This window comes from Lipophrys pholis, assembly GCF_963383615.2.
Source record: "Lipophrys pholis genome assembly, chromosome: 10".
NCBI lineage: Eukaryota > Metazoa > Chordata > Actinopteri > Blenniiformes > Blenniidae > Lipophrys > Lipophrys pholis.
Window position 1 is genome coordinate 30,629,032 of NC_137640.1, and position 23,056 is coordinate 30,652,087.

General features: G+C 41.1%; 1 protein-coding gene across 1 annotated transcript; it reads right to left on the bottom strand.

Annotated features, from left to right (window-relative positions):
• Positions 1–989: 989 nt before the first annotated feature.
• Positions 990–13,734, bottom strand: LOC308116160 (uncharacterized protein). Its single transcript, XM_080474181.1, has 26 exons — positions 13,627–13,734; positions 13,280–13,450; positions 12,208–12,312; positions 11,936–12,103; positions 11,702–11,815; positions 11,355–11,525; positions 10,284–10,388; positions 10,012–10,179; positions 9,778–9,891; positions 9,431–9,601; positions 8,531–8,635; positions 8,259–8,426; positions 8,025–8,138; positions 7,678–7,848; positions 6,778–6,882; positions 6,506–6,673; positions 6,272–6,385; positions 5,928–6,095; positions 5,026–5,130; positions 4,754–4,921; positions 4,520–4,633; positions 4,173–4,343; positions 3,200–3,304; positions 2,921–3,088; positions 2,703–2,816; positions 990–1,757 (listed from the first exon to the last, which is right to left on the bottom strand). The coding sequence occupies exons 3-26, from the start codon at positions 12,230–12,232 to the stop codon at positions 1,249–1,251; spliced, it is 3,603 nt and encodes a 1,200-aa protein (XP_080330307.1). The 5' UTR covers positions 12,233–12,312; positions 13,280–13,450; positions 13,627–13,734; the 3' UTR covers positions 990–1,248.
• Between the last annotated feature and the right edge of the window lie 9,322 nt (positions 13,735–23,056).

Genomic DNA, 23,056 nt, shown 5'->3' on the forward strand with positions numbered 1-23,056 from the left:
ACTGTTCTGGCGACGGGAAAGCAACAAACTCCGGCTGCAGGGCTCGACACACCTCCGGTATAATGGTTGCAACAGTGCTGCTGCTCAATCGACAACTTGCAGCTATACTTTGCCACAACGATCCAGTCGATAAAAAGCACAAAGTCACAGCAAACCTTTCATTCACACCTACTGGTGTGTTTTTTTGTGGCGGATATGAGGAGCGATGCGATGCACCAGGTCGTCAAACTTTGAAGCGAGATGTAGAAATATAGCTGATGCTTGTCCAAGTCGATGCTCCTCATTTCCTGGACCAGCGTGCTGAGCTCTTCATCCCTTGCTCTATTGACGTTAAGCAGTTGCCCATCATACCATCTTCATTTCTTATCCTCCTCCTCGGCCAAATACAACAAAGACAGGAGCTGTACGTCTTGTCGTTCATGCATGGTCGCCATTTTCAAACTCCGCATCCTTGACGACGGGGATACGTGGACCAATGCGCATTTGCGAAACGCGTGCTGCCGCGAGTCGAGAAACGTGGAGCATAGTCACTCGTGTACTTTGGTAGCATGAAGGGGCCTTGTGTACTTTGGGAGCATGAAGGGGCCTTTATCCTTTCCTATCCTCTATCCTCTCACCAACTGGCCAGTAGAAAGCCTCCTTCTCAGAGTCTGGTTCTGCAATGGTTTCTTCCCTTTAGAGGGAGTTTTTCCTTTCCACAGTCTTCTGCTCATGTGGACTTGATTGTTGCGTTTCTCTCTGTTAAAAGGTCCTAGAAATGACTGAGTTGTATTTGGTGCTGTATAAATAAAGTTGAATTGAAATGAATTAAATCTGGTTCTACAGGTTCTCCACCTGAGTCTGGTTCTGCAGAAAGTCACCTACTCTGTCTGGTTCTGCAGGTTCTCCTTTACTGTGAAACGTGGTGACCCTCGTCTGGAAATACCGTGTTTTTTCACAATGGGCAGGTAGCGAAAGTAAGTCTTCAAAAAGATAGATCCCACAATATGTTAGTTTGCGATAAGAGGTTGTTTTATTAAATCATTGAGGAAAACATGAGAGATCGGAGAAGTTTGAAATCAATTAAAATCAATAAGTGAAGTCATTGAAACGGACAAGATGTGATTATATTAATACATGATTCACTGGAGTCAGGCTCAAAAGCCAAGTCACAAAGGAAAGGATGAATAATGATTAAAAGAAGGAAATGATCTAAGAAATGCTCAATAATGTGATCAAAGCCGTACAGAATCAGCAGGGGGAGTCAGTTCACCAGCAGCGGCACTGACGTCCAGGTTTCTGCAGTTTTAACACAATTTCCTTGAGTTGATTCAGCTCCCTTTGTAAACGGTCCACAAAGTTTTGCAGTCGCCTCACGATGTTTTGCAGTCGGTTCACCACAGACTGCATGTCCTTGATCTTGTCCAGTATATTCTGGAGGAAGTTCTGAAGACGCTGCAGCAGATTCTGGAGTCGTCTCAGCAGCTCTTGAAGTTGATTCACCAGTGACTGGAGTTGTCTCAGCAGCTGTTTGGGTGGAGGAGCTGGTCGCACTGGGCAAGGAGGTCTTGTTGGGCACAAATGTGTCTGTGGACAATTAGGTGGTGGAGTCGTCTGGGGTGGCAGGCTGTTACAGAAGCTGCTGTTGCAGCAGACGGGCTGATCGCTGACCACGCTACTGGAGTCCAGGTACAGAAAGGCGCTGAGCCGTCCACGAGATTCACACACGTTTGCAGATGTGCAGCCAGAAAGTTGAGTTGTGCCGGATGGAGTTCTCACTGAGGATGAATCCAAGCGTGAACTCATTGTCTTTGACTTTAAACAAACTTGAATCAAACTTTGACTTTGATCAGACTTTACCTCAGGTTTAAGGCCCATTTACACGACAACTCTTCAAGTGGAAACGTATCGTTTTTGCATTTTTGTTTCCCAAAATTTTATGTTTAAACGATATTTCAAGTGAAAACGCATAATTTTTGCATTTTTGCTTCTAAAAGGTTTTGCATTTCTGCAAAAACATTTTCAAAACGATGTCCATTTCCATGGCAACAGCATAAACAGTGAAAACGATGCAGTTTTCATGTTGGTCCACTAGTTGGCACTATTTGTTTTTGTAATGAAACCACACACACATGCAGCGGAGAACAATGGTCTGTAAACATTACGTAGACGTTCTAGTGCAGGGGTGTACAAACTCGGTCCTGGAGGGCTGGTGTCCTGCATGTTTTAGTTCTCTCCCTGCTTCACCAAACCTGAATTTAATGATGATGTCATGAAGTCCCAGGAGAATAAGGACTGGGAGTCATGACACCATGGAGGAAATATTGTTCTGAATGTCCAGCTACTGAGCATGTGCACAACTACTAGTTACTACAGCTGAGGTGACCAGGACCAAAGACCAGGTGCAGAGTTTCCGCCATCTCCAAGGACCTGGATCCTTCCAAAGTTCCACTTTGGAAGTCAATTCGAAAAAATTGCATTTCAGTGACTTTGAGCACCGTTGTTATGTAAAGGGATATCCAAAATGGTACGAAAGTTTTCTGTTTTCACTTGAAATCGTTACTGCGTAAGCAGGCCCTAAATACTGTGGTTTTGAATATTACAATATTTGGGCAACTTGGAGGTAAAGACTTAAAGGTCCTTATCGAGTTTACTTGAATTCTTGAACTGAACTGTTCAAGAGATGCTATCTATAGAGCTTCACAACAATAAAAAAAACTCACCTGTTGCCCTGAAGCATCGGTTCTCCGGGCCTCGACATCTCACAATATTGCAAACAGTATCGCCAGGAGAACAAGCAAAACAAATCAGACCATTTACTGTCTGGGGAAGTGGTTCTGAGACAAGAATACAGAATGGTCTGAGTCAGAAAACACAGCAGCTTCTCAATAGAATTATGTATTTATTTCAAGAATTAGTCATGAACTTCAAATGAACTTACCAGGCAGAGTATCAGCGTTGCAGTTATTTTTGTCACAGCATCTGACAGATGCAACTGACTTGGAAGAACCGGTGTTAACTGAATATGTCCAAAAGCCTGGGGCTGGACATTTAGAAGATGAAGCACAGCCCTTGTAAATCTCTTTCGGTGGAACTCCAGAGAAAGTGGCTATGGATTCCAAATAAAAGAATGTCAGTGCTGATAGAAACTGCTCAGAACTTCAAAAGAGACATACTTTAATGCAACTTGAAGGCTGAGTTGATAAGAACAACCAATGACCTTGAATGGAGGAAGTAGCACACAGCTGTCCTGAGGAACAAGTCACGGATTCTACGGTAGAACACTGTGGATCTGTCGAATCTTTACAGGTCAGACATTTAAGGTCTGAAAAAGAAAGAAAAAAATGGTTGAAGGCCTTCAGAAAGTTGAGTAATGATGGTCTGGCACTGTTCCGATCTTCTCAGCCACAGATTATTGAATTATAAAGGTTTAGTGTTTTAATCATCACGGGAGGAAGAGATTGAAGAACAATGAAGAACGGAAATCCTGGTGAACCAGTTAATCCTGTAAATCAAATAATTGAAGCACTCCAGAAAAATAAACCAAGAAAAGTCTTCATTTGTCTCCTCATTAACAGTTGCATAGTGACATGTGATCTTTGCTCGGTGCACATCAAAAAGGAACAGTGTGCAGTCCTTGAGGATCAGACAGTGGTTCAGGACCTGGTCTACGGAAACAGTAGGGACCTCTTTTGGAGTGGTAATTCATGTGCACTTGTACACTATTGAAGACAGTTTAGATATATTTAACGAACTGAAAGAAAACAATCTGCATGCTACCAGAAGGAAAGTAGTTCTGGATTGATTCTTCATGCGTTCTACTGAATACAGATGTGATCTCTGTCCTCAAGTGGTCATAGGAAGAAAGAGTGGATTGATGAGTTTTGGAGGACAGAATCCTTATACCTTCCAAACAAGAGCCCCTGTCAGAAGTAACAGGTTCTATTCAAAGTACATTTACTGGCTCAGTTTCTTGTTGGTGGTCCATCATCTGTTCTGAACTTCACCATCAACAGTGGGATTTGAACCATGACCCTCCAGTCTGCAGCTCACCTCTCTACCACTGGATCACAATGAATGATGGACACTTCCACCCAGATTTGACTGTCAGACACGAGTCATGTTTGATCTATCTCAGAACAGCGATGGAAGCACACATCAGGTTGAAGTAATTAAAGTCAATGTGTATTTACCAGGAATGGTGGGGTCGTATTCGTTACATAAATTGCTGTCACAACAGTTTGGTCCAGTGGTGATGGTGTGAGGTTCTTCCTTGTTGATCAGCTTAATCAGGTTAGTAGCAGATGAACACACATTTTCAGTTGTGCAACCAAGAAGTGGATACTCGCTTGTTGAGTTCCTCACTGTGGTTTGAATGAAAAGTCATTGTCAGGACAAACGTTGAGGAATTTCAACCCTGAAACTTCATACTCCAAAAGAATTTAATGAGCTCGAAAGTTCAATCATCCACAACTTAGACAGATTAAGTGAAAACGTTTTAAAGATCTCATTTGGTCATTTCCAGAATAGAAAGACTCACCTTTGGCAACAAAGCACCTGTTCTCATTTCCTCGACACTGAACCCCAAATGAACATATCTTAGTGTCGGGGTTGCAAAACCTACATCTCAGACCATTTGGTTGTTGAGGAATTACTGAAACAGAAAATGAGAGGCTCGTACTTGACAAAGTGAGGACTTGTTAATGTTCCAACATGATCCTAGATCCCAAAAGTCAATGGAACTGCAATCTACAGCTCATCTTTCTGTACTTACTAGGAAGAGTTTCTGGGTTGCAGTTGTTTGTGTCACAGCATCTGACAACTGTCTGTATCTGTGCAGAGCCCACATTGAGTGAATATGTCCTAGAACCAGTGGCTGGACATTGAGAGGGTGGGGCACAGCCCTTGAAGACTCGAATATTTGGATTCCCAGATGAAGTGTCTGAACGGGACAAACCAAAGTTGTTAATACTGTTAAAAGCTCACAGGACTTCCAATGGCTTCATGTTCAATGGACTTTGACAGATGACATGAGGAAGTGATTACCTCTGGTAGTAGATGTGACACACATGGTTCCATCGGGACATGTTGTAGTTACTACATTGGTACACAGGGGGTCACTGGGATCGGCACAGGTCACACACTGATTTTCTGTAATCAGGATTGAAAATGAAGCAATCATGTAAATTATACAAGCTTTGGTAGATTAAATCCCAAAATTGATACTCCACAACAACTGATCAAGAGACGTCTTCATTTGGCCCCTCATAAACAGTTGCATAGTGACATTTGTTCTTTGCTCGTCGCACTTCAATAAGGAAAAGTGTGTAGTGCTTGAAGATCACATGGCCTTGCTCAAAAGCCATAGTAATGACCCGTTGTGGCCTTGTACGTTCTTTTAATTCCTTGTGATTGGTGTAGTTTTATGGACATTTTAGATATATTCTTCTACCTTGATGAAAAAAGTAACGTGTCTCCACCAACAAATAAAAAATGTTTTTGTCATAAGGGTACTTCCTGTTTCCCAGTTAATCCACATGTGACCGATGATCTTAATTGATCACAGGAAGAGAGTCTCACCAAATTTAAAGCTAAAAATCTTGTTGTTTCCATTAATTACCCCTTTAACGAGCATCTGAACTCCAGTCAAGGGACCTTGTTTGCATGGAATGTGACTCCATTTCCCAGGACTGGAAATCTTAAGCTACATTTATTGTCTCAGTTTCTCATTCCGGCACTATCATCTGCTTTGCAATTCACTATCTACTGTGGGATTTCAACCATGACCCTCCAATCTCAAGCCCACCTCTTTACCACTTGATCACAATGAATGATGGACACTTCTACCCAGATTTTACTGTCAGACACAAGTCATGATTGATCTACCGAAGAACAGTGAAAAGAGCACAGATCATGATGAAGTTGAAATAAATTCAGTTTCTATTTACCAGGTCCAACAGGGTATATGTTACATGAATTGCTGTCACAACAGTTTGGGCCAGTGGTGATGATGTGAGGTTCTTCCTTGTTGATCAGCTTAATCAGGTTATTAGCAGATGAACACACATTTTCAGTTGTGCAACCAAGAAGTGGATACTCGCTTGTTGAGTTCCTCACTGTGGGTTGAATGAAAAGTAATTGTCAAGACAGACGTTGAGGAATTTCAACCCTGAAACTTCATACTCCAAAAGAATTTAATGAGCTCGAAAGTTCAATCATCCACAATTTAGACAGATTAAGTGAAAAAGTTTTAAAGATCTCATTTGGTCATTTCCAGAATAGAAAGACTCACCTTTGGCAACAAAGCACCTGTTCTCATTTCCTCGACACAGAACTCCAAATGAACATATCTTAGCGTCGGGGTTGCAAAACCTACATCTCAGACCATTTGGTTGTTGAGGAAGTACTGAAACAGAAAATGAGAGGCTCGTACTTGACAAAGTGAGGACTTGTTAATGTTCCAACATGATCCTAGATCCCAAAAGTCAATGGAACTGAAATCTACAGCTCATCTTTCTGTACTTACTAGGAAGAGTTTCTGGGTTGCAGTTGTTTGTGTCACAGCATCTGACAACTTTCTGTATCTGTGCAGAGCCCACATTGAGTGAATATGTCCTAGAACCAGTGGCTGGACATTGAGAGGGTGGGGCACAGCCCTTGAAGACTCGAATATTTGGATTCCCAGATGAAGTGTCTGAACGGGACAAACCAAAGTTGTTAATACTGTTCAAAGCTCACAGGACTTCCAATGGCTTCATGTTCAATGGACTTTGACAGATGACATGAGGAAGTGATTACCTCTGGTAGTGGATGTGACACACATGGTTCCATCGGGACATGTTGTAGTTACTACATTGGTACACAGGGGATCACTGGGATCGGCACAGATCACACACTGATTTTCTGTAATCAGGATTGAAAATGAAGCAATCATGTAAATTATACAAGCTTTGGTAGATTAAATCCCAAAATTGATACTCCACAACAACTGATCAAGAGACGTCTTCATTAGGCCCCTCATAAACAGTTGCATAGTGACATTTGTTCTTTGCTCGTCGCACTTCAATAAGGAAAAGTGTGTAGTGCTTGAAGATCACATGGCCTTGCTCAAAAGCCATAGTAATGACCCGTTGTGGCCTTGTACGTTCTTTTAATTCCTTGTGATTGGTGTAGTTTTATGGACATTTTAGATATATTCTTCTACCTTGATGAAAAAAGTAACGTGTCTCCACCAACAAATAAAAAATGTTTTTGTCATAAGGGTACTTCCTGTTTCCCAGTTAATCCACATGTGACCGATGTTCTCAATTGATCACAGGAAGAGAGTCTCACCAAATTTAAAGCTAAAAATCTTGTTGTTTCCATTAATTACCCCTTTAACGAGCATCTGAACTCCAGTCAAGGGACCTTGTTTGCATGGAATGTGACTCCATTTCCCAGGACTGGAAATCTTAAGCTACATTTATTGTCTCAGTTTCTCATTCCGGCACAATCATCTGCTTTGCAATTCACTATCTACTGTGGGATTTCAACCATGACCCTCCAGTCTGCAGCTCACCTCTCTACCACTGGATCACAATGAATGATGGACACTTCTACCCAGATTTGACTGTCAGACACGAGTCATGTTTGATCTATCTCAGAACAGTGATGGAAGCACACATCAGGTTGAAGTAATTAAAGTCAATGAGTATTTACCAGGAATGGTGGGGTTGTATTCGTTACATAAATTGCTGTCACAACAGTTTGGTCCAGTGGTGATGATGTGAGGTTCTTCCTTGTTGATCAGCTTAATCAGGTTAGTAGCAGATGAACACACATTTTCAGTTGTGCAACCAAGAAGTGGATACTCGCTTGTTGAGTTCCTCACTGTGGGTTGAATGAAAAGTCATTGTCAAGACAGATGTTGAGGAATTTCAATCCTGAAACTTCATACTCAAAAAGAATTTAATGAGCTCGAAAGTTAAATCATCCACAACTTAGGCAGATTAAGTGAAAAAGTTTTAAAGATCTCATTTGGTCATTTCCAGAATAGAAAGACTCACCTTTGGCAACAAAGCACCTGTTCTCATTTCCTCGACACAGAACTCCAAATGAACATATCTTAGTGTCGGGGTTGCAAAACCTACATCTCAGACCATTTGGTTGTTGAGGAATTACTGAAACAGAAAATGAGAGGCTCGTACTTGACAAAGTGAGGACTTGTTAATGTTCCAACATGATCCTACATCCCAAAAGTCAATGGAACTGCAATCTACAGCTCATCTTTCTGTACTTACTAGGAAGAGTTTCTGGGTTGCAGTTGTTTGTGTCACAGCATCTGACAACTTTCTGTATCTGTGCAAAGCCCACATTGAGCCAATATGTCCTAGAACCAGTGGCTGGACATTGAGAGGGTGGGGCACAGCCCTTGAAGACTCGAATATTTGGATTCCCAGATGAAGTGTCTGAACGGGACAAACCAAAGTTGTTAATACTGTTCAAAGCTCACAGGACTTCCAATGGCTTCATGTTCAATGGACTTTGACAGATGACATGAGGAAGTGATTACCTCTGGTGGTAGATGTGACACACATGGTTCCATCGGGACATGTTGTAGTTACTACATTGGTACACAGGGGGTCACTGGGATCGGCACAGGTCACACACTGATTTTCTGTAATCAGGATTGAAAATGAAGCAATCATGTAAATTATACAAGCTTTGGTAGATTAAATCCCAAAATTGATACTCCACAACAACTGATCAAGAGACGTCTTCATTTGGCCCCTCATAAACAGTTGCATAGTGACATTTGTTCTTTGCTCGTCGCACTTCAATAAGGAAAAGTGTGTAGTGCTTGAAGATCACATGGCCTTGCTCAAAAGCCATAGTAATGACCCGTTGTGGCCTTGTACGTTCTTTTAATTCCTTGTGATTGGTGTAGTTTTATGGACATTTTAGATATATTCTTCTACCTTGATGAAAAAAGTAACGTGTCTCCACCAACAAATAAAAAATGTTTTTGTCATAAGGGTACTTCCTGTTTCCCAGTTAATCCACATGTGACCGATGTTCTCAATTGATCACAGGAAGAGAGTCTCACCAAATTTAAAGCTAAAAATCTTGTTGTTTCCATTAATTACCCCTTTAACGAGCATCTGAACTCCAGTCAAGGGACCTTGTTTGCATGGAATGTGACTCCATTTCCCAGGACTGGAAATCTTAAGCTACATTTATTGTCTCAGTTTCTCATTCCGGCACAATCATCTGCTTTGCAATTCACTATCTACTGTGGGATTTCAACCATGACCCTCCAGTCTGCAGCTCACCTCTCTACCACTGGATCACAATGAATGATGGACACTTCCACCCAGATTTTACTGTCAGACACGAGTCATGTTTGATCTATCTCAGAACAGTGATGGAAGCACACATCAGGTTGAAGTAATTAAAGTCAATGTGTATTTACCAGGAATGGTGGGGTTGTATTCGTTACATAAATTGCTGTCACAACAGTTTGGTCCAGTGGTGATGGTGTGAGGTTCTTCCTTGTTGATCAGCTTAATCAGGTTATTAGCAGATGAACACACATTTTCAGTTGTGCAACCAAGAAGTGGATACTCGCTTGTTGAGTTCCTCACTGTGGGTTGAATGAAAAGTCATTGTCAAGACAGATGTTGAGGAATTTCAATCCTGAAACTTCATACTCCAAAAGAATTTAATGAGCTCGAAAGTTCAATCATCCACAACTTAGACAGATTAAGTGAAAAAGTTTTAAAGATCTCATTTGGTCATTTCCAGAATAGAAAGACTCACCTTTGGCAACAAAGCACCTGTTCTCATTTCCTCGACACAGAACTCCAAATGAACATATCTTAGTGTCGGGGTTGCAAAACCTACATCTCAGACCATTTGGTTGTTGAGGAAGTACTGAAACAGAAAATGAGAGGCTCGTACTTGACAAAGTGAGGACTTGTTAATGTTCCAACATGATCCTAGATCCCAAAAGTCAATGGAACTGCAATCTAGAGCTCATCTTTCTGTACTTACTAGGAAGAGTTTCTGGGTTGCAGTTGTTTGTGTCACAGCATCTGACAACTTTCTGTATCTGTGCAAAGCCCACATTGAGCCAATATGTCCTAGAACCAGTGGCTGGACATTGAGAGGGTGGGGCACAGCCCTTGAAGACTCGAATATTTGGATTCCCAGATGAAGTGTCTGAACGGGACAAACCAAAGTTATTAATACTGTTCAAAGCTCACAGGACTTCCAATGGCTTCATGTTCAATGGACTTTGACAGATGACATGAGGAAGTGATTACCTCTGGTGGTAGATGTCACACACATGGTTCCATCGGGACATGTTGTAGTTACTACATTGGTACACAGGGGGTCACTGGGATCGGCACAGGTCACACACTGATTTTCTGTAATCAGGATTGAAAATGAAGCAATCATGTAAATTATACAAGCTTTGGTAGATTAAATCCCAAAATTGATACTCCACAACAACTGATCAAGAGACGTCTTCATTAGGCCCCTCATAAACAGTTGCATAGTGACATTTGTTCTTTGCTCGTCGCACTTCAATGAGGAAAAGTGTGTAGTGCTTGAGGATCAGATGGTGGTTCAGGACCTGGTCTACAGAAAAAGTAGGGACTGAAAGTTGTCTAATCACTGCCTGCACATGCACACATTTCCAAACACAGATGTTGTTTATACTTCACCTATAAAAATCTGACCTGGGGAGGAAAATTTTCCAAAAATGCCAGACAGCCTTAGTTCAAGGTTGTTTTTTGACTCATCTCTCCAGCAACAAAGTTATTTTTTAAAAATACCTTTTGAATCTTTTCTGTTCCCTCAGTCTGATTTCTGTCAACTTTGTCTCCTGAAGATTTCACTCGGAATATTCCTGACAAGGATGTTTTAGATATGTTTGACCAAACTGAATGAAAACAATCTGCCTGCTACCGGAAGGAAACAAAGGAAAGTAGTTCTGGATTGATTCTTCATGCGTTCTACTGAATACAGATGTGATCTCTGTCCTCAAGTGATCATAGGAAGAAAGAGTGGATTGATGAGTTTTGGAGGACAGAATCCTTATACCTTCCAAACAAGAGCCCCTGTCAGAAGTATCAGGTTGTATTCATAGTACATGTACTGTCGCAGTTTCTTGTTGGTGGTCCATCATCTGTTCTGAACTTCACCATCAACAGTGGGATTAAAACCATGACCCTCCAGTCTGCAGCTCACCTCTCTACCACTGGATCACAATGAATGATGGACACTTCCACCCAGATTTGACTGTCAGACACGAGTCATGTTTGATCTATCTCAGAACAGTGATGGAAGCACACATCAGGTTGAAGTAATTAAAGTCAATGTGTATTTACCAGGAATGGTGGGGTTGTATTCGTTACATAAATTGCTGTCACAACAGTTTGGGCCAGTGGTGATGATGTGAGGTTCTTCCTTGTTGATCAGCTTAATCAGGTTATTAGCAGATGAACACACATTTTCAGTTGTGCAACCAAGAAGTGGATACTCGCTTGTTGAGTTCCTCACTGTGGGTTGAATGAAAAGTCATTGTCAAGACAGATGTTGAGGAATTTCAATCCTGAAACTTCATACTCCAAAAGAATTTAATGAGCTCGAAAGTTCAATCATCCACAACTTAGACAGATTAAGTGAAAAAGTTTTAAAGATCTCATTTGGTCATTTCCAGAATAGAAAGACTCACCTTTGGCAACAAAGCACCTATTCTCATTTCCTCGACACTGAACTCCAAATGAACATATCTCAGTGTCGGGGATGCAAAACCTACATCTCAGACCATTTGGTTGTTGAGGAAGTACTGAAACAGAAAATGAGAGGCTCGTACTTGACAAAGTGAGGACTTGTTAATGTTCCAACATGATTCTAGATCCCAAAAGTCAATGGAACTGAAATCTACAGCTCATCTTTCTGTACTTACTAGGAAGAGTTTCTGGGTTGCAGTTGTTTGTGTCACAGCATCTGACAACTTTCTGTATCTGTGCAGAGCCCACATTGAGTGAATATGTCCTAGAACCAGTGGCTGGACATTGAGAGGGTGGGGCACAGCCCTTGAAGACTCGAATATTTGGATTCCCAGATGAAGTGTCTGAACAGGACAAACCAAAGTTGTTAATACTGTTCAAAGCTCACAGGACTTCCAATGGCTTCATGTTCAATGGACTTTGACAGATGACATGAGGAAGTGATTACCTCTGGTAGTAGATGTGACACACATGGTTCCATCGGGACATGTTGTAGTTACTACATTGGTACACAGGGGATCACTGGGATCGGCACAGGTCACACACTGATTTTCTGTAATCAGGATTGAAAATGAAGCAATCATGTAAATTATACAAGCTTTGGTAGATTAAATCCCAAAATTGATACTCCACAACAACTGATCAAGAGACGTCTTCATTTGGCCCCTCATAAACAGTTGCATAGTGACATTTGTTCTTTGCTCGTCGCACTTCAATAAGGAAAAGTGTGTAGTATTTGAGGATCAGATGGTGGTTCAGGACCTGCTCTACGAAAAAAGTAGGGACTGAAAGTTGTCTAATCACTGCCTGCACATGCACACATTTCCAAACACAGATGTTGTTTATACTTCACCTATAGAAATCTGACCTGTGGAGGAAAATTTTCCACAACTGCCAGACAGCCTTAGATCAAGGTTGTTTTTTGACTCATCTCTCCAGCAGCAAGGTTATTTTTTAAAAAATACCTTTTGAATCTTTTCTGTTCCCTCAGTCTGATTTCTGTCAACTTTGTCTCCTGAAGATTTCACTCGGAATATTCCTGACAGAGATGTTTTAGATATGTTTGACCAAACTGAATGAAAACAATCTGCCTGCTACCGGAAGGAAACAAAGGAAAGTAGTTCTGGATTGATTCTTCATGCGTTCTACTGAATACAGATGTGATCTCTGTCCTCAAGTGATCATAGGAAGAAAGAGTGGATTGATGAGTTTTGGAGGACAGAATCCTTATACCTTCCAAACAAGAGCCCCTGTCAGAAGTATCAGGTTGTATTCATAGTACATGTACTGTCGCAGTTTCTTGTTGGTGGTCCATCATCTGTTCTGAACTTCACTATCAACAGTGGGATTTGAACCATGACCCTCCAGCCTGCAGTTCACCTCTCTACCACTGGATCACAATGAATGATGGACACTTCTACCCAGATTTGACTGTCAGACACGAGTCATGTTTGATCTATCTCAGAACAGTGATGGAAGCACACATCAGGTTGAAGTAATTAAAGTCAATGTGTATTTACCAGGAATGGTGGGGTTGTATTCGTTACATAAATTGCTGTCACAACAGTTTGGGCCAGTGGTGATGGTGTGAGGTTCTTCCTTGTTGATCAGCTTAATCAGGTTAGTAGCAGATGAACACACATTTTCAGTTGTGCAACCAAGAAGTGGATACTCGCTTGTTGAGTTCCTCACTGTGGGTTGAATGAAAAGTCATTGTCAAGACAGATGTTGAGGAATTTCAATCCTGAAACTTCATACTCCAAAAGAATTTAATGAGCTCGAAAGTTAAATCATCCACAACTTAGGCAGATTAAGTGAAAAAGTTTTAAAGATCTCATTTGGTCATTTCCAGAATAGAAAGACTCACCTTTGGCAACAAAGCACCTGTTCTCATTTCCTCGACACAGAACTCCAAATGAACATATCTTAGTGTCGGGGTTGCAAAACCTACATCTCAGACCATTTGGTTGTTGAGGAATTACTGAAACAGAAAATGAGAGGCTCGTACTTGACAAAGTGAGGACTTGTTAATGTTCCAACATGATCCTACATCCCAAAAGTCAATGGAACTGCAATCTACAGCTCATCTTTCTGTACTTACTAGGAAGAGTTTCTGGGTTGCAGTTGTTTGTGTCACAGCATCTGACAACTTTCTGTATCTGTGCAAAGCCCACATTGAGCCAATATGTCCTAGAACCAGTGGCTGGACATTGAGAGGGTGGGGCACAGCCCTTGAAGACTCGAATATTTGGATTCCCAGATGAAGTGTCTGAACGGGACAAACCAAAGTTGTTAATACTGTTCAAAGCTCACAGGACTTCCAATGGCTTCATGTTCAATGGACTTTGACAGATGACATGAGGAAGTGATTACCTCTGGTGGTAGATGTCACACACATGGTTCCATCGGGACATGTTGTAGTTACTACATTGGTACACAGGGGGTCACTGGGATCGGCACAGGTCACACACTGATTTTCTGTAATCAGGATTGAAAATGAAGCAATCATGTAAATTATACAAGCTTTGGTAGATTAAATCCCAAAATTGATACTCCACAACAACTGATCAAGAGACGTCTTCATTTGGCCCCTCATAAACAGTTGCATAGTGACATTTGTTCTTTGCTCGTCGCACTTCAATAAGGAAAAGTGTGTAGTGCTTGAAGATCACATGGCCTTGCTCAAAAGCCATAGTAATGACCCGTTGTGGCCTTGTACGTTCTTTTAATTCCTTGTGATTGGTGTAGTTTTATGGACATTTTAGATATATTCTTCTACCTTGATGAAAAAAGTAACGTGTCTCCACCAACAAATAAAAAATGTTTTTGTCATAAGGGTACTTCCTGTTTCCCAGTTAATCCACATGTGACCGATGTTCTCAATTGATCACAGGAAGAGAGTCTCACCAAATTTAAAGCTAAAAATCTTGTTGTTTCCATTAATTACCCCTTTAACGAGCATCTGAACTCCAGTCAAGGGACCTTGTTTGGATGGAATGTGACTCCATTTCCCAGGACTGGAAATCTTAAGCTACATTTATTGTCTCAGTTTCTCATTCCGGCACAATCATCTGCTTTGCAATTCACTATCTACTGTGGGATTTCAACCATGACCCTCCAGTCTGCAGCTCACCTCTCTACCACTGGATCACAATGAATGATGGACACTTCCACCCAGATTTGACTGTCAGACACGAGTCATGTTTGATCTATCTCAGAACAGTGATGGAAGCACACATCAGGTTGAAGTAATTAAAGTCAATGAGTATTTACCAGGAATGGTGGGGTTGTATTCGTTACATAAATTGCTGTCACAACAGTTTGGTCCAGTGGTGATGGTGTGAGGTTCTTCCTTGTTGATCAGCTTAATCAGGTTATTAGCAGATGAACACACATTTTCAGTTGTGCAACCAAGAAGTGGATACTCGCTTGTTGAGTTCCTCACTGTGGGTTGAATGAAAAGTCATTGTCAAGACAGATGTTGAGGAATTTCAACCCTGAAACTTCATACTCCAAAAGAATTTAATGAGCTCAAAAGTTCAATCATCCACAACTTAGACAGATTAAGTGAAAAAGTTTTAAAGATCTCATTTGGTCATTTCCAGAATAGAAAGACTCACCTTTGGCAACAAAGCACCTGTTCTCATTTCCTCGACACAGAACTCCAAATGAACATATCTTAGTGTCGGGGTTGCAAAACCTACATCTCAGACCATTTGGTTGTTGAGGAAGTACTGAAACAGAAAATGAGAGGCTCGTACTTGACAAAGTGAGGACTTGTTAATGTTCCAACATGATCCTAGATCCCAAAAGTCAATGGAACTGCAATCTACAGCTCATCTTTCTGTACTTACTAGGAAGAGTTTCTGGGTTGCAGTTGTTTGTGTCACAGCATCTGACAACTTTCTGTATCTGTGCAAAGCCCACATTGAGCCAATATGTCCTAGAACCAGTGGCTGGACATTGAGAGGGTGGGGCACAGCCCTTGAAGACTCGAATATTTGGATTCCCAGATGAAGTGTCTGAACGGGACAAACCAAAGTTATTAATACTGTTCAAAGCTCACAGGACTTCCAATGGCTTCATTTTCAATGGACTTTGACAGATGACATGAGGAAGTGATTACCTCTGGTGGTAGATGTGACACACATGGTTCCATCGGGACATGTTGTAGTTACTACATTGGTACACAGGGGATCACTGGGATCGGCACAGGTCACACACTGATTTTCTGTAATCAGGATTGAAAATGAAGCAATCATGTAAATTATACAAGCTTTGGTAGATTAAATCCCAAAATTGATACTCCACAACAACTGATCAAGAGACGTCTTCATTTGGCCCCTCATAAACAGTTGCATAGTGACATTTGTTCTTTGCTCGTCGCACTTCAATAAGGAAAAGTGTGTAGTATTTGAGGATCAGATGGTGGTTCAGGACCTGCTCTACGAAAAAAGTAGGGACTGAAAGTTGTCTAATCACTGCCTGCACATGCACACATTTCCAAACACAGATGTTGTTTATACTTCACCTATAAAAATCTGACCTGTGGAGGAAAATTTTCCACAACTGCCAGACATCCTTAGATCAAGGTTGTTTTTTGACTCATCTCTCCAGCAGCAAGGTTATTTTTTAAAAATACCTTTTGAATCTTTTCTGTTCCCTCAGTCTGATTTCTGTCAACTTTGTCTCCTGAAGATTTCACTCGGAATATTCCTGACAGAGATGTTTTAGATATGTTTGACCAAACTGAATGAAAACAATCTGCCTGCTACCGGAAGGAAACAAAGGAAAGTAGTTCTGGATTGATTCTTCATGCGTTCTACTGAATACAGATGTGATCTCTGTCCTCAAGTGATCATAGGAAGAAAGAGTGGATTGATGAGTTTTGGAAGACAGAATCCTTATACCTTCCAAACAAGAGCCCCTGTCAGAAGTATCAGGTTGTATTCATAGTACATGTACTGTCGCAGTTTCTTGTTGGTGGTCCATCATCTGTTCTGAACTTCACTATCAACAGTGGGATTTGAACCATGACCTCCAGTCTGCAGTTCACCTCTCTACCACTGGATCACAATGAATGATGGACACTTCCACCCAGATTTGACTGTCAGACACGAGTCATGTTTGATCTATCTCAGAACAGTGATGGAAGCACACATCAGGTTGAAGTAATTAAAGTCAATGTGTATTTACCAGGAATGGTGGGGTCGTATTCGTTACATAAATTGCTGTCACAACAGTTTGGTCCAGTGGTGATGGTGTGAGGTTTTTCCTTGTTGATCAGCTTAATCAGGTTATTAGCAGATGAACACACATTTTCAGTTGTGCAACCAAGAAGTGGATACTCGCTTGTTGAGTTCCTCACTGTGGGTTGAATGAAAAGTCATTGTCAAGACAGATGTTCAGGAATTTCAATCCTGAAACTTCATACTCCAAAAGAATTTAATGAGCTCGAAAGTTCAATCATCCACAACTTAGACAGATTAAGTGAAAAAGTTTTAAAGATCTCATTTGGTCATTTCCAGAATAGAAAGACTCACCTTTGGCAACAAAGCACCTATTCTCATTTCCTCGACACTGAACTCCAAATGAACATATCTTAGTGTCGGGGATGCAAAACCTACATCTCAGACCATTTGGTTGTTGAGGAAGTACTGAAACAGAAAATGAGAGGCTCGTACTTGACAAAGTGAGGACTTGTTAATGTTCCAACATGATCCTAGATCCCAAAAGTCAATGGAACTGAAATCTACAGCTCATCTTTCTGTACTTACTAGGAAGAGTTTCTGGGTTGCAGTTGTTTGTGTCACAGCATCTGACAACTTTCTGTATCTGTGCAGAGCCCACATTGAGCGAATATGTCCTAGAACCAGTGGCTGGACATTGAGAGGGTGGGGCACAGCCCTTGAAGACTCGAATATTTGGATTCCCAGATGAAGTGTCTGAACGGGACAAACCAAAGTTGTTAATACTGTTCAAAGCTCACAGGACTTCCAATGGCTTCATGTTCAATGGACTTTGACAGATGACATGAGGAAGTGATTACCTCTGGTAGTAGATGTGACACACATGGTTCCATCGGGACATGTTGTAGTTACTACATTGGTACACAGGGGATCACTGGGATCGGCACAGGTCACACACTGATTTTCTGTAATCAGGATTGAAAATGAAGCAATCATGTAAATTATACAAGCTTTGGTAGATTAAATCCCAAAATTGATACTCCACAACAACTGATCAAGAGACGTCTTCATTTGGCCCCTCATAAACAGTTGCATAGTGACATTTGTTCTTTGCTCGTCGCACTTCAATAAGGAAAAGTGTGTAGTATTTGAGGATCAGATGGTGGTTCAGGACCTGCTCTACGAAAAAAGTAGGGACTGAAAGTTGTCTAATCACTGCCTGCACATGCACACATTTCCAAACACAGATGTTGTTTATACTTCACCTATAAAAATCTGACCTGTGGAGGAAAATTTTCCACAACTGCCAGACAGCCTTAGATCAAGGTTGTTTTTTGACTCATCTCTCCAGCAGCAAGGTTATTTTTTAAAAATACCTTTTGAATCTTTTCTGTTCCCTCAGTCTGATTTCTGTCAACTTTGTCTCCTGAAGATTTCACTCGGAATATTCCTGACAGAGATGTTTTAGATATGTTTGACCAAACTGAATGAAAACAATCTGCCTGCTACCGGAAGGAAACAAAGGAAAGTAGTTCTGGATTGATTCTTCATGCGTTCTACTGAATACAGATGTGATCTCTGTCCTCAAGTGATCATAGGAAGAAAGAGTGGATTGATGAGTTTTGGAGGACAGAATCCTTATACCTTCCAAACAAGAGCCCCTGTCAGAAGTATCAGGTTGTATTCATAGTACATGTACTGTCGCAGTTTCTTGTTGGTGGTCCATCATCTGTTCTGAACTTCACTATCAACAGTGGGATTTGAACCATGACCCTCCAGTCTGCAGCTCACCTCTCTACCACTGGATCACAATGAATGATGGACACTTCCACCCAGATTTGACTGTCAGACACGAGTCATGTTTGATCTATCTCAGAACAGTGATGGAAGCACACATCAGGTTGAAGTAATTAAAGTCAATGTGTATTTACCAGGAATGGTGGGGTTGTATTCGTTACATAAATTGCTGTCACAACAGTTTGGTCCAGTGGTGATGGTGTGAGGTTCTTCCTTGTTGATCAGCTTAATCAGGTTATTAGCAGATGAACACACATTTTCAGTTGTGCAACCAAGAAGTGGATACTCGCTTGTTGAGTTCCTCACTGTGGGTTGAATGAAAAGTCATTGTCAAGACAGATGTTCAGGAATTTCAATCCTGAAACTTCATACTCCAAAAGAATTTAATGAGCTCGAAGGTTCAATCATCCACAACTTAGACAGATTAAGTGAAAAAGTTTTAAAGATCTCATTTGGTCATTTCCAGAATAGAAAGACTCACCTTTGGCAACAAAGCACCTGTTCTCATTTCCTCGACACAGAACTCCAAATGAACATATCTTAGTGTCGGGGTTGCAAAACCTACATCTCAGACCATTTGGTTGTTGAGGAAGTACTGAAACAGAAAATGAGAGGCTCGTACTTGACAAAGTGAGGACTTGTTAATGTTCCAACATGATCCTAGATCCTAAAAGTCAATGGAACTGCAATCTACAGCTCATCTTTCTGTACTTACTAGGAAGAGTTTCTGGGTTGCAGTTGTTTGTGTCACAGCATCTGACAACTTTCTGTATCTGTGCAAAGCCCACATTGAGCCAATATGTCCTAGAACCAGTGGCTGGACATTGAGAGGGTGGGGCACAGCCCTTGAAGACTCGAATATTTGGATTCCCAGATGAAGTGTCTGAACGGGACAAACCAAAGTTATTAATACTGTTCAAAGCTCACAGGACTTCCAATGGCTTCATGTTCAATGGACTTTGACAGATGACATGAGGAAGTGATTACCTCTGGTGGTAGATGTCACACACATGGTTCCATCGGGACATGTTGTAGTTACTACATTGGTACACAGGGGATCACTGGGATCGGCACAGGTCACACACTGATTTTCTGTAATCAGGATTGAAAATGAAGCAATCATGTAAATTATACAAGCTTTGGTAGATTAAATCCCAAAATTGATACTCCACAACAACTGATCAAGAGACGTCTTCATTTGGCCCCTCATAAACAGTTGCATAGTGACATTTGTTCTTTGCTCGTAGCACTTCAATGAGGAAAAGTGTGTAGTGCTTGAGGATCAGATGGTGGTTCAGGACCTGGTCTACAGAAAAAGTAGGGACTGAAAGTTGTCTAATCACTGCCTGCACATGCACACATTTCCAAACACAGATGTTGTTTATACTTCACCTATAAAAATCTGACCTGGGGAGGAAAATTTTCCAAAAATGCCAGACAGCCTTAGTTCAAGGTTGTTTTTTGACTCATCTCTCCAGCAACAAAGTTATTTTTTAAAAATACCTTTTGAATCTTTTCTGTTCCCTCAGTCTGATTTCTGTCAACTTTGTCTCCTGAAGATTTCACTCGGATTATTCCTGACAAGGATGTTTTAGATATGTTTGACCAAACTGAATGAAAACAATCTGCCTGCTACCGGAAGGAAACAAAGGAAAGTAGTTCTGGATTGATTCTTCATGCGTTCTACTGAATACAGATGTGATCTCTGTCCTCAAGTGATCATAGGAAGAAAGAGTGGATTGATGAGTTTTGGAGGACAGAATCATTATACCTTCCAAACAAGAGCCCCTGTCAGAAGTATCAGGTTGTATTCATAGTACATGTACTGTCGCAGTTTCTTGTTGGTGGTCCATCATCTGTTCTGAACTTCACCATCAACAGTGGGATTTCAACCATGACCCTCCAGTCTGCAGCTCACCTCTCTACCACTGGATCACAATGAATGATGGACACTTCCACCCAGATTTGACTGTCAGACACGAGTCATGTTTGATCTATCTCAGAACAGTGATGGAAGCACACATCAGGTTGAAGTAATTAAAGTCAATGTGTATTTACCAGGAATGGTGGGGTTGTATTCGTTACATAAATTGCTGTCACAACAGTTTGGGCCAGTGGTGATGATGTGAGGTTCTTCCTTGTTGATCAGCTTAATCAGGTTAGTAGCAGATGAACACACATTTTCAGTTGTGCAACCAAGAAGTGGATACTCGCTTGTTGAGTTCCTCACTGTGGGTTGAATGAAAAGTCATTGTCAAGACAGATGTTGAGGAATTTCAATCCTGAAACTTCATACTCCAAAAGAATTTAATGAGCTCGAAAGTTCAATCATCCACAACTTAGACAGATTAAGTGAAAAAGTTTTAAAGATCTCATTTGGTCATTTCCAGAATAGAAAGACTCACCTTTGGCAACAAAGCACCTATTCTCATTTCCTCGACACTGAACTCCAAATGAACATATCTCAGTGTCGGGGATGCAAAACCTACATCTCAGACCATTTGGTTGTTGAGGAAGTACTGAAACAGAAAATGAGAGGCTCGTACTTGACAAAGTGAGGACTTGTTAATGTTCCAACATGATCCTAGATCCCAAAAGTCAATGGAACTGAAATCTACAGCTCATCTTTCTGTACTTACTAGGAAGAGTTTCTGGGTTGCAGTTGTTTGTGTCACAGCATCTGACAACTTTCTGTATCTGTGCAGAGCCCACATTGAGTGAATATGTCCTAGAACCAGTGGCTGGACATTGAGAGGGTGGGGCACAGCCCTTGAAGACTCGAATATTTGGATTCCCAGATGAAGTGTCTGAACGGGACAAACCAAAGTTGTTAATACTGTTCAAAGCTCACAGGACTTCCAATGGCTTCATGTTCAATGGACTTTGACAGATGACATGAGGAAGTGATTACCTCTGGTAGTAGATGTGACACACATGGTTCCATCGGGACATGTTGTAGTTACTACATTGGTACACAGGGGATCACTGGGATCGGCACAGGTCACACACTGATTTTCTGTAATCAGGATTGAAAATGAAGCAATCATGTAAATTATACAAGCTTTGGTAGATTAAATCCCAAAATTGATACTCCACAACAACTGATCAAGAGACGTCTTCATTTGGCCCCTCATAAACAGTTGCATAGTGACATTTGTTCTTTGCTCGTCGCACTTCAATAAGGAAAAGTGTGTAGTATTTGAGGATCAGATGGTGGTTCAGGACCTGCTCTACGAAAAAAGTAGGGACTGAAAGTTGTCTAATCACTGCCTGCACATGCACACATTTCCAAACACAGATGTTGTTTATACTTCACCTATAAAAATCTGACCTGGGGAGGAAAATTTTCCACAACTGCCAGACATCCTTAGATCAAGGTTGTTTTTTGACTCATCTCTCCAGCAGCAAGGTTATTTTTTAAAAATACCTTTTGAATCTTTTCTGTTCCCTCAGTCTGATTTCTGTCAACTTTGTCTCCTGAAGATTTCACTCGGAATATTCCTGACAGAGATGTTTTAGATATGTTTGACCAAACTGAATGAAAACAATCTGCCTGCTACCGGAAGGAAACAAAGGAAAGTAGTTCTGGATTGATTCTTCATGCGTTCTACTGAATACAGATGTGATCTCTGTCCTCAAGTGATCATAGGAAGAAAGAGTGGATTGATGAGTTTTGGAAGACAGAATCCTTATACCTTCCAAACAAGAGCCCCTGTCAGAAGTATCAGGTTGTATTCATAGTACATGTACTGTCGCAGTTTCTTGTTGGTGGTCCATCATCTGTTCTGAACTTCACTATCAACAGTGGGATTTGAACCATGACCTCCAGTCTGCAGTTCACCTCTCTACCACTGGATCACAATGAATGATGGACACTTCCACCCAGATTTGACTGTCAGACACGAGTCATGTTTGATCTATCTCAGAACAGTGATGGAAGCACACATCAGGTTGAAGTAATTAAAGTCAATGTGTATTTACCAGGAATGGTGGGGTTGTATTCGTTACATAAATTGCTGTCACAACAGTTTGGTCCAGTGGTGATGGTGTGAGGTTCTTCCTTGTTGATCAGCTTAATCAGGTTATTAGCAGATGAACACACATTTTCAGTTGTGCAACCAAGAAGTGGATACTCGCTTGTTGAGTTCCTCACTGTGGGTTGAATGAAAAGTCATTGTCAAGACAGATGTTCAGGAATTTCAATCCTGAAACTTCATACTCCAAAAGAATTTAATGAGCTCGAAGGTTCAATCATCCACAACTTAGACAGATTAAGTGAAAAAGTTTTAAAGATCTCATTTGGTCATTTCC

Coding starts and splice junctions, on each gene's coding strand:
- LOC308116160 (XM_080474181.1), bottom strand. CDS start 12,232: ATGTGTGTCACATCTACTACCAGAG. Junction 11,526..11,701: donor TAGGTGCTTTGTTGCCAAAG/GTGAGTCTTTCT, acceptor TTCAACCCACAG/TGAGGAACTCAACAAGCGAG. Junction 10,180..10,283: donor TGTGACATCTACCACCAGAG/GTAATCACTTCC, acceptor TGTCCCGTTCAG/ACACTTCATCTGGGAATCCA.